This window comes from Nansenia antarctica (genome assembly GCF_963989245.1).
Source record: "Nansenia antarctica genome assembly, chromosome: 14".
Taxonomy (NCBI): Eukaryota; Metazoa; Chordata; class Actinopteri; order Argentiniformes; family Microstomatidae; genus Nansenia; species Nansenia antarctica.
Window position 1 is genome coordinate 2,083,935 of NC_137684.1, and position 18,696 is coordinate 2,102,630.

At 41.7% G+C, this 18,696-nt stretch overlaps 2 protein-coding genes across 2 annotated transcripts; one reads left to right on the forward strand and one right to left on the reverse strand.

Moving 5' to 3' along the window:
* Positions 1 to 424: 424 nt before the first annotated feature.
* On the reverse strand, positions 425 to 3,523 carry parp16 (poly (ADP-ribose) polymerase family, member 16; the record flags this gene model as incomplete). Its single annotated transcript, XM_080545133.1, has 6 exons — positions 425 to 657; positions 1,666 to 1,810; positions 2,336 to 2,507; positions 2,611 to 2,817; positions 2,970 to 3,107; positions 3,332 to 3,523. The coding sequence occupies 6 exons, from the start codon at positions 3,521 to 3,523 to the stop codon at positions 522 to 524; spliced, it is 990 nt and encodes a 329-aa protein (XP_080401259.1). The 3' UTR covers positions 425 to 521.
* An 8,135-nt stretch (positions 3,524 to 11,658) lies between these two features.
* On the forward strand, positions 11,659 to 15,670 carry scamp5a (secretory carrier membrane protein 5a; the record flags this gene model as incomplete). The annotated part of the gene is made up of 6 exons (XM_080545253.1): positions 11,659 to 11,665; positions 11,975 to 12,094; positions 12,830 to 12,986; positions 13,513 to 13,614; positions 14,848 to 14,965; positions 15,473 to 15,670. 6 exons carry the CDS (start codon positions 11,659 to 11,661, stop codon positions 15,668 to 15,670), a joined length of 702 nt encoding a protein of 233 aa, XP_080401379.1.
* Positions 15,671 to 18,696: the final 3,026 nt, after the last annotated feature.

Consider the following 18,696-nt stretch of genomic DNA (forward strand, 5'->3'; position numbering starts at 1 on the left):
GTTGAACTGTGTATCAGTTAGTAACATTAGTTAGCGGTTTGGTTGGGAGGACAGGATCGCCGTAGACCGACAGAATCCACTCAGGAAACAGCATTCAACTAATAGGCTGTTTACCTAACCACAGAAACTGACCCATGTCTAGCTACTTGTTGCACAAGCTTCATGTGTAAGTGCCGTTAAGATACCAGACTTGAGTGTGAACTGTGAACATAAATATTCTGCTTAGTCCACAACTGTGAATAGACATATCTCTTTTCAACAATGGGAAATGGCTTAAATCAAAAAAACTGTGACATTAACCTAAAGTAAATAGAATCTGCGGTTATACAACACAGAGCTTGTAGCAGGGATAATAACCGTGTCTACACACACACCAACACGATATACAGAATATTATGAAATGGAAACTAGCGTTAAGGTGCATAGTGTGTCCTCTTTGCTGAGGTATCCAGTCTGATTGTCCATCTCTGTGTTATGGAAGGCACAATGGATGAGAAGAATGGTCCATGTTTGCCGTCCTGTCACCGGAACAATCTGTGCCAGAAGGACAGGAATGTGGTGGAGTTGAAGGCACCGATGAATATGAGCAGCAGCAGGTAGAGGCTCATCATGAGGGCAAAATGGTGTCGCACCAACCAGGAAGTGCCGGGGGAATGTCTGAAATGACATCAGTCAAAACAGGGATCAGACAAAAATCTGGATAACCCTAACCCTTCAATACAAACTGCTAATTCCATTTCATAGATTAGATGTATTTGACACCATACATTGGAGAACCTTATGATAAAGGTAGAACACCACAGAGAACAGCTCTCATACGGCATACTGTACATAACAGCAGGTGTGTGCAGTAATTAGATTGAACTCTGAAGCTGTTGTTCTGCTAAACTACAAGATACCACTAGGGGGCAGCTATGAGTAAATTATGAAATATCAAAACCGCATCCAGTAAACTGTTAGGGCCGGTTTCACAGACAAGGCTTAAGCCTAATCCTAGACTAAAAAACATCTTCAAAATGAATGGAATCGAATGTTCGCCGTGCGATTAAAATCGGGCCGTGTGTGGGTAAATGCGATGTTCTCATAGACTTCCATTCAAACTTCAAAATGGAACGTTGACGCGCAACATAAATCGCACGCTGTGTGCAGAGCCCTTTAGTCTTAGTTTATCCAACTCCATCCATGCAGCATGGGAGGCTGGTGGAGGTACAGATCAGAGGATGGGCTCATTGTATGCAGACCATTCCTTATTCTGTGTGTTACAATGAGCTCCACTGCCATACACAGGGTTCCTACAAGTTTCAACAAGTCAAATTTAAGACCTTTTTTAGTCCTCTTTGAATATAATTTTAGACCTATTCGCGACACCATATGATAGCTTTTTGTCATCCTCGAGGTGATGAAATTAGGGATTTCACTGCCGTACAGACAAAAAAGGAAGCGAATTGTCATTTTTTTGGTTCCAGCTTGATTCATTTCGGCGTAAATAGATGTGGTCGGACTGATTTCCTTCCTCACTTTTTAAGACCTAGCGCCTAATTTTTAGACCAAATAGCTGAAATTTGAGACCTTCTTAGGCCTCATACATTGGATTGCTGGATTTTTTACTTTACAGCTTTTTAAGACCAGCGCGGGAACCCTGCATACAGGTAGTGAGTGACTCACCTGGAGAGGTGGCGTCTCTGAGAGTACACCAGCAGGTACTTGACTCTGAGCAGCTGATTGTTGGTGACCACAAAGTATTTCTGAGGGACTTCCCCTCCTTCACTGTTCCTGGCTCTGGAGCGCTGACGGTCAATGGCCTCCGAATCTGAAACCAGTTAAAGAAACGACTGAACAACCAGAATAAATCAAATCAAATCAAATCAAGTTTTATTTGTATAGCGCATTTGTCACAAGATGTGACTCAATGCGCTTTACATACTGACAGAGACGGCAGGCAAAAGTAAAAACCTGTACATTGTGTAACCAGGAAAATTCCCTTGCAGCCCTCTACTCATAGAGCGACTACTACCAGTTTGCCTACCAGCAACCAGCGGCGGACCCCAAACCCCCCCCCCGGGGAGCCCCCGCTGCCCCACACACCCAGCCCGCCCCACTACCAGCACACCTGGCCCAGCCAAGCAAGCACAGACCATAATAGCCCTGCACCAGGCTAGCCAAGCAGAATATGCAATTAAAACGTGTCTGAATCTATTGGAAACATAGCTGGTATGCATATCTCAATCCCTGACAGCTGTCGGTTAAACACAGTCATTACAACCATTAGGGAGCGTTTAGAAAGCTTGAATGTTACATACTGGACCTTTAAGATTTAGATTTGGTGCCGACTTACCTTTCCTCTTCACCTGGCACTTCACATCTGGGTGGTCAATGACCTCACACATGGCAATACAACTTAGCAGCGGTCCCAGGAGACTTTCACGCCACCCGTTGCCATGGGGACTGTAGAGGACAGCCATGCTGAGGTCACTGGTGAGGTAGGTACCCTCTCCAAACAGCGACGTCTACGGGAAAGCCATCAAGGAGATGTCTGTCAGTCGAAATACCTTGATTATTTTGTCATGTGATCAAACGTTACAATCACTGTCTAAAATGTTGTGCACTAACCTTGTTGAGGTGGCAGTGTAGGCCGTTATGAACGATAGAGTGAAAGTTCTCCAGACAGCTGCCGTGGAATGCATAGAAGAGGTCCCGCCCTGCCCTGGTCTTCTCAAACTTAGCATTCATCTGGTCGCAGTACTCCAACTCAAACAGGAAGTCTGGGACGGGTGTCGAGATCCCCTCACTCTCTGTCAGTTTACACAGTTTGGCATACTGGTGGGTTTGAGCAAAAAGGTGGGGAGCAGAGAAAGGGACAGGACTGTGATACTCGGCAGACGGGGATGTCCAACAATCGGTTTTGACCAAAAACGACAAGAGAGATACCTCATTTAGTGATCTCTGGTTTTAATAGTGTCTGGTTTTACCTCGTCTTTCTGCAACGTCTTCACAGCGAAGCTCTTCGACGAGAGGATCCAGTGCATAAGCGCCAGATGATGGTCTCCATCCCCAGGCCTCAGCCTCACCAGTTCCCTCACGCCAGGCAAAGAGCTCACATCTGCCAGCTAGAGAGAGAAGCACAACTAACTCAGGAGAACAATGGCTCTCGCAGCATTGACAACCAGCTCAATGTGACAGGTGTGCTATACAATGATGCTGAACAAAACAAAATAACATTCAAAGAATTTCCTTACATTTCCTGCATCTGAATGTTTAAGTCTATTGTCATTCAAATGTTTGCACCTTTCAATATTGTAAACGACAGTGTGTTCTGTCTACTTTGTCTCACCAGCTCATCAAACTCCTTGCATGAATCTCCACCTATGTATCTGGGGGGGAAGGGTCTCAGCAGGGAGTCCCGTTTGTAGCTCTGGGCAGCAGCACAGAACAGGCTGCAGCGCAGGTCTGCGGCCACGGGGTCTCTGTGGAGGCAGGAGCACACCAGCTCTCTGACGGTGGCGGGCGGGAGTGGCGGCTGCATTCCCAACGCTGGAAACAAATGACAAGATGAATGAAAAGATAAATGCTCTCTCTCAGTGTCTCAGTCTCTCTCTCTCTCTCTCAGTGTCTCTCTCTCTCTCTGTCTCTCTCTCAGTGTCTCTCTCTCTCTCTCTCTCTCAGTGTCTCAGTCTCTCTCTCTCTCTCTCTCTCTCTCAGTGTCTAGTCTCAGTCTCTCTCTCTCTCTGTGTGTCTCTCTCTCTCAGTGTCTAGTCTCAGTCTCTCTCTCAGTGTCTCAGTCTCTCTCTCTGTGTCTCTCTCTCTCTCTCTCTCTCTCTCTCTCTCTCTCTCTCTCTCTCTCAGTGTCTCTCTCTCTCTCTCTCTCTCTCTCTCTCTCTCTCTCTCTCTCTCTCTGTCTGTCTCTCTCTCTCTCTCTCTCTCTCTCTGTCTCTCTCAGTGTCTCAGTCTCTAACATGACATAACTTGACATAAATGAAAGTTTGACGTTACCACGTTTTATTTTGATTTTTAAATGGAGAGATCCCTATATGATCCCAGGCCCGGTAAACGAGACTGGTCCAATCTCGATCTCTTTGCATTAGCTGCCTGCAAGCTCCTTCAACAGTCTCACTCAGTCTCGTCTACGGGGCATCACTACATTTCATCATTAACCTGTGCGATGCTTTTAGTGAAAACCTCGTCCATAGCTAGCCTAACCCTGCCACAAATACCTGTGCCAACGCCGTGCACGGAGCTACAACACACGGACACCAGAACACACGTGACGACAGAGCTAACAGCTGGAGGAAGACATGGAGGCTCCGACAAGAAAATGAGACAAAGTTCCTTTGCCACACTACACCAGTCACACACACGCTACTCCGAGGGATGGCCCGAAACATGCAAACATGGCAGACGAGTCATGCGATACTACTGTCTTCGTGTCAGATTCTGCATTATTATTATCGTTACTAAGGTGATAGGGTGACATTAAATGTACACGAACATCAACCTACCCAGTGAGTCCCTCAACCATAACACTGGCTGCGTTCGAAATGGCACACGAGCATACTCTGCATACTAGCATACTCAATGAGTATATACTGCATACTGCCTACTAAATTCATCAAATCATGGATGCAACTGAATTGTCTGAAAGTCAACTGCAATAAATTGGAAATCCTCATCAAAGTCCCTCACCCGTTCCACCCGGACAGTCCGCAACCTGGGCATCATCTTTGACCCCACCCTCTCGTTCCTTCCCCATGCCAACCAGGTCACTAAATCTGCTTTTTTCCACCTCAGGAACATTGCCCGCATCCGACCCTCCCTCCCAAAACCTACACTGGCTCCTGGTCAAATACAAGATCCAATTCAAAATCCTACTCACCACTTACAAAGCCATGATCAACAATCTGCCCCCCTCCTACCTTGCCGACCTCGTCCCCCCTCCACACCCCCTCCCGTTGCCTCAGGTCTGACGACCAAACCACCCTCAAGACCACCAGGACCAAGCTCCGGACCTGGGGTGATGGGGCCATTTCAGCCGCAGCCCCGTCCCTCTGGAACGCCCTCCCCAACCACATCAGACAGGCCAACACCCTGACAACATTTAAACAGGCCCTCAAAACCCACCTCTTCAAGCTCGCCTTCACCAGTTAACCCTCTCCCCCTCCCCTTCCCACGTGTCCCCAGCACTACCTTAATTAGGCCCCTATACTTTCTTCTATTTATCTTTTGTTTCTTTTTATTATTACTACTCAATCTTTTCAGTTTGTAAAGCGTCTTTGAGTGTCTAGAAAAGCGCTATATAAGTCTAATGTATTATTATTATTATTATTATGATTATGATTATTATTATTAATATTATTATTATAAGTATGCCAGCCGACCGTTTACACTGCAGTATGCATACTGCATCCCAGAATGCATTTCGTACCGGCATGAACGCTCTCGCATCCTCAAATCGACATCATCTAGTGTGAGTAGTATGCTAGTGTGCCATTTCGAACACAGCCACAGATACATCCGGACATGGAATGATGACGTAGCGCTCGATTTTGGTCAGACATCTCCGCCTCGGCAAAAAAAATAAATAAAAAACATATGGATATTTATTTTGTTACTGTTATGAAGACCAAATCATTTAATAATGAAAGCAGTTTTGTCTGATATAATTATATTAAAAAGTATGTTATTTCCTCAAGGCATATCCTGGACTACTACGTTACCTCAAACCACATCACGACTTGCCTTACAACAATCAAGCCAATCGCATTCTCTAATAACACATTCCTTCACACTTCTATGTCGAAAAATAATAACTATTATGCTCTGTATCAATCAGACTGATTTGTTACTGCAATTCAGTCTCATATATGTGCTCAGCAAAGAAACAATTGTATTCTTTCATTTTCAATGGGTTTTATTTGTAGCCTTCTTTTTTATTTTATTTTTACAACTTAAAAAAAAGTCTGATCCAAAAATGTATTATACAGACTGTCTTCGTGTCGTATCTGCATTATTGCCATTACTTAGGTGATAGGGTGACATTAAATGTACACAAACCTACCCAGTCCAGTGCTGTGGACAATAGGCTACTTCTGCATAGTCCCAAACGTCAATCCTTTTCTTGAAGTATGCAGTTATGCACTTCCCAGCATGTTCAAAGTTATGGTTTCCACCACCTTAGATATTTGATTTAGAATATTCAGAAAAAGGTTACTTTTCCTCAATAAGAATGTGATCATACCAGATATGAGCTTCATAGTCTCAACCAAACATGATGCATCTTCACAAATCTTCCTGGAAATGGATTGATATATGACCAGCACTTACACAGGATCGATAACACTCTTGATTATACTGTTGAAGTTATACTTAAAGGTCGGCTCTGGATATAGCATCAGCCAGTAACCCTCTAGTAGTACAACCTCCTTGTGCTCAATGCTTTTGTTTACAGACAGCTTTGAAATGTTGGACTAAAAGTTGTGGTCCTCTGTGGCTCAGTTGGGAGAGCATGGTGCTAACAACACTTGGGTTGTGGGTATGATTCCCGCTGGGACCATATATACTGAAAATGTATGCACTCATTGCAATGTAATTCGCTTTGGATAAAAGCATCAGCTAAATGGCTTGTATATCATCTGGGACATGTGGGAATACGGTACATGTGGGAAAACTAGGGTTAGGGTTAGGATTAGGGTTAGGGTTAGACATGCCAGCATGTACCAAGTCACCCTAGCACCTAACCCTAACCCTAGTTTTCCGACATGTACCGTATTCCCCAACGTTGTATGTACCATAACATATACACATTCATGTCTGTGGAAACAGAGACATTTTCATCAAAGATGTTGTAGTGAGCAAGAGTGAATGAGTGTCCACTTGTTTCCCTCCACCCTACCAATTGCAGTCATATTTTCCTCCCTTGTCTGAAATGTCTTTGGTTTGGATCTATTCTCTAGTCTGTTGCATCAAGATCACTAGCCCTGCAAGTTTTGCTATGATGTCATATCCCAGAGTCTACCTATAAAGGTCACCTCAGACCTCTATGATGTCATATCCCAGAGTCTACCTATACAGATCACCTGTCTGCTATGATGTCATATCCCAGAGTCTACCTATAAAGGTCACCTCAGTCTGCTATGATGTCATATCCCAGAGTCTACCTATACAGATCACCTGTCTGCTATGATGTCATATCCCAGAGTCTACCTATAAAGATCACCTGTCTGCTATGATGTCATAACCCAGAGTCTACCTATAAAGATCACCTGTCTGCTATGATGTCATACCCCAGAGTCTACCTATAAAGATCACCTGTCTGCTGTGATGTCATATCCCAGAGTCTACCTATACAGATCACCTGTCTGCTATGATGTCATATCCCAGAGTCTACCTATAAAGATCACCTCAGACTGCTATGATGTCATATCCCAGTCTACCTATAAAGGTCACCTCAGTCTGCTATGATGTCATATCCCAGAGTCTACCTATAAAGATCACCTGTCTGCTATGATGTCATATCCCAGAGTCTACCTATAAAGGTCACCTCAGTCTGCTATGATGTCATATCCCAGAGTCTACCTATAAAGATCACCTGTCTGCTATGATGTCATATCCCAGAGTCTACCTATAAAGATCACCTCAGTCTGCTATGATGTCATATCCCAGAGTCTACCTATACAGATCACCTGTCTGCTATGATGTCATATCCCAGAGTCTATCTCTACAGATCACCTCAGACTGCTATGATGTCATAACCCAGAGTCTACCTATAAAGATCACCTGTCTGCTATGATGTCATATCCCAGAGTCTACCTATAAAGATCACCTCAGACTGCTATGATGTCATATCCCAGAGTCTACCTATAAAGATCACCTCAGACTGCCATGATGTCATAACACAGAGTCTACCTATACAGATCACCTGTCTGCTATGATGTCATAACCCAGAGTCTACCTATAAAGATCACCTCAGTCTATGTATGATGTCATAACCCAGAGTCTACCTATAAAGATCACCTCAGCTCAGTCTGCTATGATGTCATATCCCAGAGTCTACCTATAAAGATCACCTGTCTGCTGTGATGTCATATACCAGAGTTTACCTATAAAGATCACCTGTCTGCTGTGATGTCATATCCCAGAGTCTACCTATAAAGGTCACCTCAGACTGCTGTGATGTCATATCCCAGAGTCTACCTATAAAGACCACCTGTCTGCTATGATGTCATAACCCAGAGTCTACCTATAAAGATCACCTCAGACTGCCTTCCTCATTCAGATACTCTGTGTTGTTTTGTCCCATTTGTCCCAATCTACTACTAGAGCAGCATGCTGTGCATATGGGCCTCCAGTGTGTCTCCTGCTTGCTTCCTGCTGTTTTCACTGAACTGCCACCACATATCTCTGCTGTGACGGACAAATACTACTTGGTTAGACTATTTTCTGCATTAGTTGACATTGATAATTGAGGCAATGCAAATCGTGAATGATTACTTATTTACTTACTTATTGCCCTAAGGTTGCTGAGCTATCAGATTATATATATATAATAACATATTATTATTAACACATATTATATTTAATATTATTATTATATATTTTTTTAACAACAAAAAAGCAAAGGGTGGCTACTTTGAGGAATCTAAAATATAAGACATATTTAGAGTTATTTCACACTTTTTTGTTAAGTACATCATTCCACATGTGTTCATTCATAGTTTTGATGCCTTCAGTGAGAATCTACTCACTGTTAATTCATCAATTATATTTAAAAAACGAATACTTGGAAGTTGGAAATCAAGTAAACCTCCAACACTACAACAATGGAAAAACGAAATTCTTTATTATACCAATATAGAGAAGAATTTAGCCATAGACAATAATAAGAAAGATCAGTTTGAAAAGATATGGGGAGAGATAGTGAAGGCCTTAGCTAAGACGTAAAGATAGTGCAAGAAACATAGTACTAAGAGATTAATTTGATTATGCATTAGAATTATTAGTTAGATAAGTATAGGGGGTAAACTGGGATAAACTTTAGACGGTTTAAAAAAAAAAGTGGGGCTTTGGGATGTTAGGATGTGTTGTGATGTTTGTCAAGATGTGATGTGTTGTGATGTTTGTCAAGTTGTGATGTGTTATGATGTACCGGTATATCAAGCTATGAGGTGTGGTGATGTATGTCAAGTTGTGATGTGTTGTGATGTATGTCAAGTTGTGATGTGTTGTGATGTATGTCAAGGTGTGATGTGTTGTGATGTATGTCAAGTTGTGATGTGTTGTGATGTATGTCAAGTTGTGATGTGTTGTGATGTATGTCAAGTTGTGATGTGTTGTGATGTATGTCAAGCTGTGATGTGTGGTGATGTATGTCAAGTTGTGATGTGTTGTGATGTATGTCAAGTTGTGACTTGTGATGTGTTGTGATGTATGTCAAGTTGTGATGTGTAGTGATGTATGTCAAGTTGTGATGTGTTGTGAGGTATGCCAAGCTGTGATGCGTTGTGATGTATGTCAATTTGAGATGTGTTGTGATGTTTGTCAAGTTGTGATGTATTGTGATGTTTGTCAAGTAATGTGTGTATAATGTTTTGTGTAAAAAGAAAATGGAAAATAAAATCTTACAAAAAAAAAGAGAATCTACAATGTAAATAGTCATGAAAATAAAGGAAACACATTGAATGAGAAGGTGTGTCCAAACTTTTGGCCTGTACTGTATATTATACATCTTAGATATTCTACCTGGCACAACGCCATTAGATATACTGCTATGTCACGTGGTTGTAGCGTGGATGTGGGCTGTATATAAAGGCTGGGTGGGCCACACAACAACAGACAAACTGGCGCGGGAACATTTCGCGCGAGCCTCTCCCATAGACTTTGTACTACGGAAAGGGAGCAGCCTCGAAGATAACTGATCATGTTTCAATATTCTCCCAGCCCTGTCATCAATACAAATGTTTCCATACCGGTCCTTTACTACTATGGAATGTGCATGAAAATGAAAATGCAAATCATTAGAATTGCATTTGAATTTGAATATTGTCTGAAAGTATGCATGCAAAAGTGGAACATGCAATTGCAATCTCATATTGCATTAACATTTGAATTAGGTCTATTATATGCTTCCATATTCCACAACCGTCATTTCGACCGTTGCTTAAAATGATAGTACATGAAAGATCAATCGTTTTGACATTTCAGAAAACTATGTTGCATGTTTTATAAGTACTCAGGAGTCACTTGACTACATGTACTAAAAGATCATATGACACGGTCAGAGGTCTGGATAATCCGTTATGACAACTGCTGCTGAGGGGCGGGAGAGGGAGAGGGTGAGGGTGGAGTTAAAGGCGAGAGAGTAAAATATCGCTAGTAAGCGCTTTTCTTGTTGGTCGGCTATGCGCGAGCAAATCAGCTTCCTCAGACCATTTTGGAGAAGGATGTGCGTAAATGTATGTGCGTAAAGAGGAGAAACGTGACGTCACGTGAGTGTCGTAGCCCACTCCCAGCAGCGTTCGGTGGACACATTCTACATTAACCTGATCGGTAATAATAATATAATAATATCCTTCTGTCTCTGGCCTGCTCTGATGAACGCACGTTGTTGATTAACGAAGAACGATATAATGCAAGTAAAAGGCGTTGCATTGTAACAAACATTCCTGCACAAAAACAAGGTAAGAGATGAGCCTACGTTTTAGCAGAATCTATGACTGTTATGTTATTGCATTAATTTGGATTTAAACGCGCGAGCAGGGGGTTTTGTAATTCAATCGTGTGAATAAATAGTATCGGTGTATGAAGAACGTTGCGATGGTCTAAGGTACGAGGAGGGTTGCATTTTGCATTTTGCATTTTTGCATTCAGATGAAAAAACCCTGATCATGTCGTATTTGTCTTGAAGGGCGCTGCTTTCTCCATAGACACTGGTCACGATGCTGCAAATGGGGGAAAGCATCTCCCCCATCCTTCTAAATGAATGAATGGACATGGGAATAGACCAGGAGAAATAGAGGACGATCATTATTGCATTTAACACGAATGCTCCCTCGTTTGTGGTCATTTATGGTTTGGTGGTTTATTTTAGTGGCCAAAGATGAATAGCCTAGTGAATAAAATGCCCTTCATATTGGACGCCTCAACCTCTGTTGAAGCCTAGCTACGTCGGATTTGGATGTTCATTGTTGGTTGCAAAACAATTGATCAAATGGAGAATTGAAATAGAATTGTTTGTCAATAGACTACTGTACGTGCAGTATTGTTGAGTTCCACTGTCGTAGAACATATTTGTTTGTGGTACCCAGGCCGACACCATTGATCCCCCGGACGGTAATGGCATGTCTCCGTTATCTGTCAGATTGTAGGCCGCATAGTTTCTTATGCTCCTGGACTGTCGAAATGGTTTAAATGTGACATGGTAATTCCATAATTCAACAAAGGGGGTGATGTAAGACCGACATGCAGATTAGGAGCGCCCGTTATTAATGTAATTTCATGGGCCTGTTGGATAATTCATTAGATCAAGCATTTAACTATCTTAGGTAATGTATTTCCCTCACTGAAATACTCACACAGCTTGTGTTGTTTGCAGTCCTTTCTCCGAGATAACTGACCTAAAGGTGTTGGGATAACATCCACAGTGGAAGGATATAACAAATTGTCATCATGGCAGGTAAGCACAGCCCCTCCTTAAATCTCAATGTAGCCTTTTCTCATACATACATAACATGTATGAATTAGGCCTTTTATTACTACTCATTATGTAATTACAGTATGGTAGGTATGGAATCACTTGCTTAACATTATATTTATAAATCAAAGGTAAAACTCTGTATGGGCTAACCCTAACCCAAACCCTAACCCTAAATGATTTAGGATTATTTTTTTACCTTGGATGATGTCTTAATTCATAATTTGACTATCAGGGAAATGACCAGTAATCTGAACACCAGTGTAAAGCGTCTGTGTTCTTCCACCACAGAAAACAATTTCCCACCGCTGCCTCGGTTCATCCCTTTGAGGCCATGCTTTCACCAAGACTTCAACGACATCCCAGACAACCGGCGCACCATGTGCAAGAGACTCTACTACCTCTGGATCTGTGAGTGTGGCTGGGATTAAGATTAGGATTAAGATTAGGATTAAATCATCAAATGACCAAACATTTAACAAACACATTACTCTGGTTTGTTGACTCTGGTTTCTGTTTTGTTATGGCCCCCCCCCTCAGAGCATTTTCAGATTCAGTGTGATCAAATTGCTTGACTGCCTCACAACATGAATAGCTTACCCCATCGCCCCTGTGTTTTCACCCAAAATATTATGGGAACTAAACACAAAGGAATTCTGGTATAGCAAGGTGTGCAGGTCATTAAAGGCCGGCACCCAGCCAAGATTGTACACATGTTTTTGTGTTTTTGATCTTTATCAATCAAGGATGGTTTTTTATCCCCCTACTGTGTCATACCTCTGATTTGACAACAATACTAGTTGTAGTAAATAGTGTAAATATATATAATTGCATAACCCGTTTTCGTTATCACTCAGGTTGGGAAGTATTTGAAAAAACATAAATGTAAGTCCTCTCTGAAAAATGTTGTAGAAGTGACACCAATACTCACGACACTTATTCATTCGTTTGTGCCTTTTAGCCTAGTCTTTGTGTGTGGTGTGTTGACTAGGTAGTTAGCTTAGCATTGTCTTCACTAGGCTTGACATGGTCATGTAGCTTACCGTGCATCCAATAAGGGTCACAAAGACCATGTTTGACTAATACGACAAAATGGAAAGCCTAACCCCCCCCCCCCTCCTCCTCCTCCACTTGCGGTCATCACAGTGAACAGTGCCACTCTGGCAGTGAATCTAATTGGCTGCCTGGCATGGATGTGCGGTGGGGGCGGAGCCACCAACTTTGGCATGGCCATCCTCTGGCTCATCCTCTTCACCCCCTGCTCCTATGTGTGTTGGTTCAGGCCCATCTACAAGGCCTTCAAGTAAGCCAATTGCTTTCTTTTTTGGGAGTATACCCTTCGTTATTTAGCTTCTGTCATTGTGTTAAATCCAAGACTTTTCTTCTTCTCCGCCAAAAATCTAGATGTACTTGCAGTATACAGAGTAGATTGTCCTACAAAGACACTTAGATTTAGATTTAGTCATCTAAAAATTAATCAGACCCCTATACTTTATTTATTTATTTTTCTGTTTCTTTTTATTTGACTACTCAATCTTTTCAGTTTGTAAAGCGTCTTTGAGTGTCTAGAAAAGCGCTATATAAGTCTAATGTAGTATTATTATTATTATTATTATTATTATTATTATTATTATTATTATTATTATTATTATTATAATAACAGAAGTAGTGAGTGTCCTGTCCTAGTCACCTGACAAGGATCCTTGTGCTGTAGGATGGAAACATTGTCTGTCTAGTTTCTGTAAATAAAGGTATGTGGTGGTGGAGCATATGAGTGTGCGGGCGGCTTTTCTTGATTTTCTACTGAGTGTGCGTTTGTCTCTCCACAGGACTGATAGCTCCTTCAACTTCATGGCGTTCTTCTTCGTGTTCATGGCCCAGGTGGTGATCAGCATCATCCAGACAGTGGGGATCCCAGGCTGGGGCGTGTGGTAAGAGTCCATGCATGGTTAGGTACATTATTATGACCTTACTTTGACTTCAGGTAACATGACATTCACTCACACACACACACACACGCACACACACGCACATACACGCACACACACATACACGCGCACACACACACACACACACACACACACACACACACACACACACACACACACACACACACACACACACACACACACACACTCACTCACTCTCTAAGGTAGTATGACATTCACACACGCATGCACACGCACACGCACACGCGCACACACACACACACACACACACACACACACACACACACACACACATTTGAATACTTTATTTGGTTCCACAAATTATATTATACAAACAGGGAATCAAATATTTCGGGGCTAAGCAGCACTGAACACTTAAGGGTACACATAACACCTCCTTCTCCACACGGCCAAGCTGCCAATAATAGCTGAGACAGAGCAAAATTTGGCAACCTGTTTTGCCTTTCTTTTAGACATTGCAGCAATTCTAAGACCCCTCATGGTGCATTTATATACATGGCCCAGACTTCCAAATACAAGTATGCTGAATTTGCACTTGTACCCAAAGCTGGTTATCGTACCAAGCAGTGGCTGGTATTTGATATACTTGTCCTGGAAAGTAACGAGGCACATTGTATCAAAAGCATCCAGTGCATCTTATTCCCACTGCAATAACGGTGGCAGTTACAACGGGTGTATGTGAGCTTAGATGTTAAGCGCGTTCATCTCACCACTCACGGCAGCCATCAAGCTGTCTGTCTGTCGCGAAACACACACACACACACACACACACACACACACACACACACACACACACACACACACACACACACACACACACACACACACACACACACACACACACACACACACACACACACACACACACGCTGGTGGAGGTAGCAAGCGGAGGACGAGCTCATTGTAATGCATGGGATGGAATGAGGAACGGTGTCAAACGTTTGCTACCATTCCTCACTCCATTCCACACATTACACTGAGCAACTTGTAACATCTATTTTGCAAAACTCAAATCCTCTGATCTCCGAAATGGAGAAATGTACTTTAACAAGGGGTCAAGTACGCACTAGGAATTGTTACAGAAAACGTTGTTTAAATATTGGCCATATTGTTATTATCATCATATTAAATCATCATCATTAATCAACCCTTAACCCATGGATATTCTCTGGCTTTCTTCTCCTTGTCCCTCAGTGGCTGGCTGGCTACCGTCACCTTCTTCAGCACCAACATTGGCTCAGCTGTGGTGATGATGATCCCTACCATCATGTTCACTGCCGTGGCTGTGCTGTCCACCATCGCCCTCACCAAGGTAGGATATACTAGGCCAGGGGAGGCTGGTTGACGTAGAAACCGGAGGACAAGGCTCACTGAATTCATGGAATGGAATGAGGAATGGTATAACAAAAAGAAAAGGTGTTAAGTGTCAAGTTTTAACAGGCGACTGCAACAGAAACGTACATACCACATATTATGCCAATGCCTGTTCATGGTACTGTAAAAGGGGCGTATGTGGGAATCTCAAAGATATACTGTAGTTAAATATAGTAAATATGTAATTAATGTCTGTAAACGCTGCTCTAAGGAACACAGTGATAGGTATAGTAACAGGAGATCTGATTTGGACATGCTGTCTTGAATAAAGGGAATAATATTATGACCTTACTGTGACTTCAAGTAATATGACATTCACACACACACACACACACACACACACACACACACTCTCACTCTCTAAGGTATTATGACACACACACACACACACGCTCACTCTCTCTCTCTCTCTCTCTCTCTCTCTCTCTCTCTCTCTCTCTCTCAGGTCCACAACTTCTACCGTGGGAGTGGAGGTAGCATGACCAAAGCCCAGGAGGAGTGGACCACCGGAGCCTGGAAGAACCCCCATGTCCAGCAGGCAGCACAGCAGGCAGCCATGGGGGCGGCCCAGGGGTCCATGCAGCAACAACAGCCCCAGTACTCAGCAGCACCAACCTACAACTATGACGACCCCCCAATGTAGGGCACGGGAGGGTGGGCGACAGGGAGGGAGGATCATATGAGAACACTAAGAATTAGGTGCCCTTCACCATATCTGGGATTTTAAAAAGATAGAACGTCAGATATTTCATTGATTTAGCTTGAAATGCATCATTAAACATAGGTTGGATACTTCTACCTAATCTTTGACCTTGTGAAAATGTAATTTTTTAAGGGAGATCATCTAATGGTTCTTAATGATTAACCTGCTCAAGCCATCAACACAAGGAAACAGTTCAGTTCCTTGTTAACATAATAACACTGTTATAACATAACACTGCTGCCTGCAAATACATAATGTAGTACAGCACATGCATATCCTGTTCCATAGTCCATCAACTATACAGTCTACATAGGTCAGGATGACTCATGTATTAAACATAAGATTTATCTCTCGACTGCATGTGTCAGACACTATATGGCAGCATCACATTGTTGACCCAAAGTTCTTACAGCAACTTTCACTGCCCTGCAACGCTCATTGGTTTAGAAAAAGAAAATGGATACCAGTTAACACAGTCTCACGATAGGCTTTAACCCTTTCTGTTGGTATTTTGTTTAAAACTAATGTTTTTACCTACTTTATCATGTCTCCTGCTCTGGCACGGGCTAAGATGTTGATGCTTTTTTTGTTTATGCTTTTTACAATACTGTGTCATTATCAAGGATACCACTTGGAAAAGAATTTCTCATATTCTTCTTTTATTTTCTATTTCTTAGATTCTCAGGAAAGGCGTGATAGCCGTCTACCTTGTTTTACCATAAACCTTTAGATACACGTGGATAGACTCCCTCGCATCGTCCTAGAAAGTTCAAGACTATTGTTGGCTTTGTCTGCCATTTGGGGTGTTTAGTTCTTTAACATTTTTTCAATTTCAGGTTATGTGCACGCCACTGTGTGCTGCGGAGGCTGGTGGAGGTCGATATGGCAGGACGGCCTCATTGTAATGCATGCATTAGTCATAGTTGTAATGCATGCATTACACTGAGCCCGTCCTCTGATTTCTGCCTCCACCAGCCTCGCCTGAGCAGGCATATACTAAACTATGCTGTTGACTATCAGTTTAGTAGATGTTTAATGCTACCAAGTGAAGCACACAATTCAGTATTAAAGTTTGCATAGGATGAAACATTCCAAATCAATACTGTACAACTGAACAAATGAGACAGTAACCATGTAATTACAGTTTTTTTCCCGATTGATAAGTCGCAGTGTTCAAAACTGAAGTCACATTGTCAAAACTCTTCCTACAGTCTGCATTACTAACACGCATCTTGGCCAAACACTTCATACATGTCTCAAAAGAAGCTCGTTCAACCATACACTGGCAACAGTGTTCACTCAGAAAGCATACACAGTCATTCATAACACTCTGACCTACAAAACACTAACAACAGAGAGCATTACATAGTTTGAATGATTTTCACAAGAATTTATCATTTTCATTATAGGTTTTATTTATAGTAATCATAGACAGAATAGTTGACTGTACAACTGTAAAGTATTAGGCAACAAGAATGAATCAAACGTCGCAATTTGCTTCTATCCTTTAGTGTATTTTTTTTTTCAGTATCTTTGCAGAAAGTAAGTTACAGTACTTAAGTTAAAGTACACTACATTTACTTGTGTAAAATGAAAAGTGGAAAATAATAGGTTCAACCCCCCCCTAAAAAACCAGAAATTCCAGGGCTACAATTATAATAGCAATCAAATGTGTTGCAAATACATAGTGTTTTGCAGGTGGTGGAGTTTGAATGAGAGAAGAGTTCATGGATTTTGGAGAATGTGGTCATTGAATCAATTTTGTGTGAAAGAAATGTAAAAATTAGTCACAGTTTGGTCCACAATAGACTTCTGTTTCACTGACTGTATGAAGAGTTTTGACAATGTGACTTCAGTTTTGAACACTGCGACTTAGCAATCGGAAAACAAATTAACCAAAATGCCTCTGCCTTTAAGTGGCAGAAGGCAGAATATAAATTTGATCATGTATTCTCAATGTCCCACTGGAAATGGAAATATTTTGCTGTTGTAGGTGGATTTAGTATTGTCAGATGTTATGGATGTTAATTCCCATTGGTCAATCCTTTCTCAAATCCTTTTAGTGAACCATGTAAACCGAATGCTTAAATGACTACAATAATGTCTCAGATTTCAGAATTTTAGACTTCGAGTGAATGTGGCTGTCAACGTTAGTACATGAGTAGATGTGATATGGTATTTATGGAAAACATATAATTGATATAAAAAAAAAAACATCTTTTGAACTGGAAAAAATGGCTGAGCTTTACGAGGCTCGACCTTTACATGTAGGGACAAAGTGCATCTCTACAATCCTTTCATTGCAGTGAAATTGTTTCGTCTTATGTGTCTCTTGATCGCAAGTTAACGCTCAAACCTTCTTAAAAATAATAGATGGATATTACAAAAGTGTGTATACAGTATTAGACTTGAAACAGATGTGAAGATAATGTAAATGAATGCCAGTAACTTTGAAACCTGTTAATTGTCTTGTCAGATTGTGTGATGATTTTCTTTGACCTTTTCTGTTTTTCTCCAATACATTTTGTAAAGACCTGTACTTACTGTATATTTTCTATGATGTATGAGAGAGTGTGAACCAGTTCTGTTACTTGTTTCTCCATAGTCATTGGTAAAAAAAGGTTTCAAAGGCTTTTATTGTGTTCATTTTGATCATCAAAGAAATGCATTTGTACACAAAGAGCTATTTGCTGACAGTGGAATGTGACTCACCTCTGTATTCACCATATCCTTTCCACAAAAAAATGAATCAAACGAACTAAAGTAATTATAAAGAACCCAGATACGCACACAGTTCTTAGGTACTTGTGCTGTATACTAATGGGCTAACTATGACGTCAGCATTTAACGTAAGTAAAAAATGGGCCTGGTGCAATGTGATAGGTGTGACCTGACGAAGGTTTTATGTTACAGTGAAACAATATTGCACCAGCAAAATGATATAGTTATCCAGTATAACCCTGTCA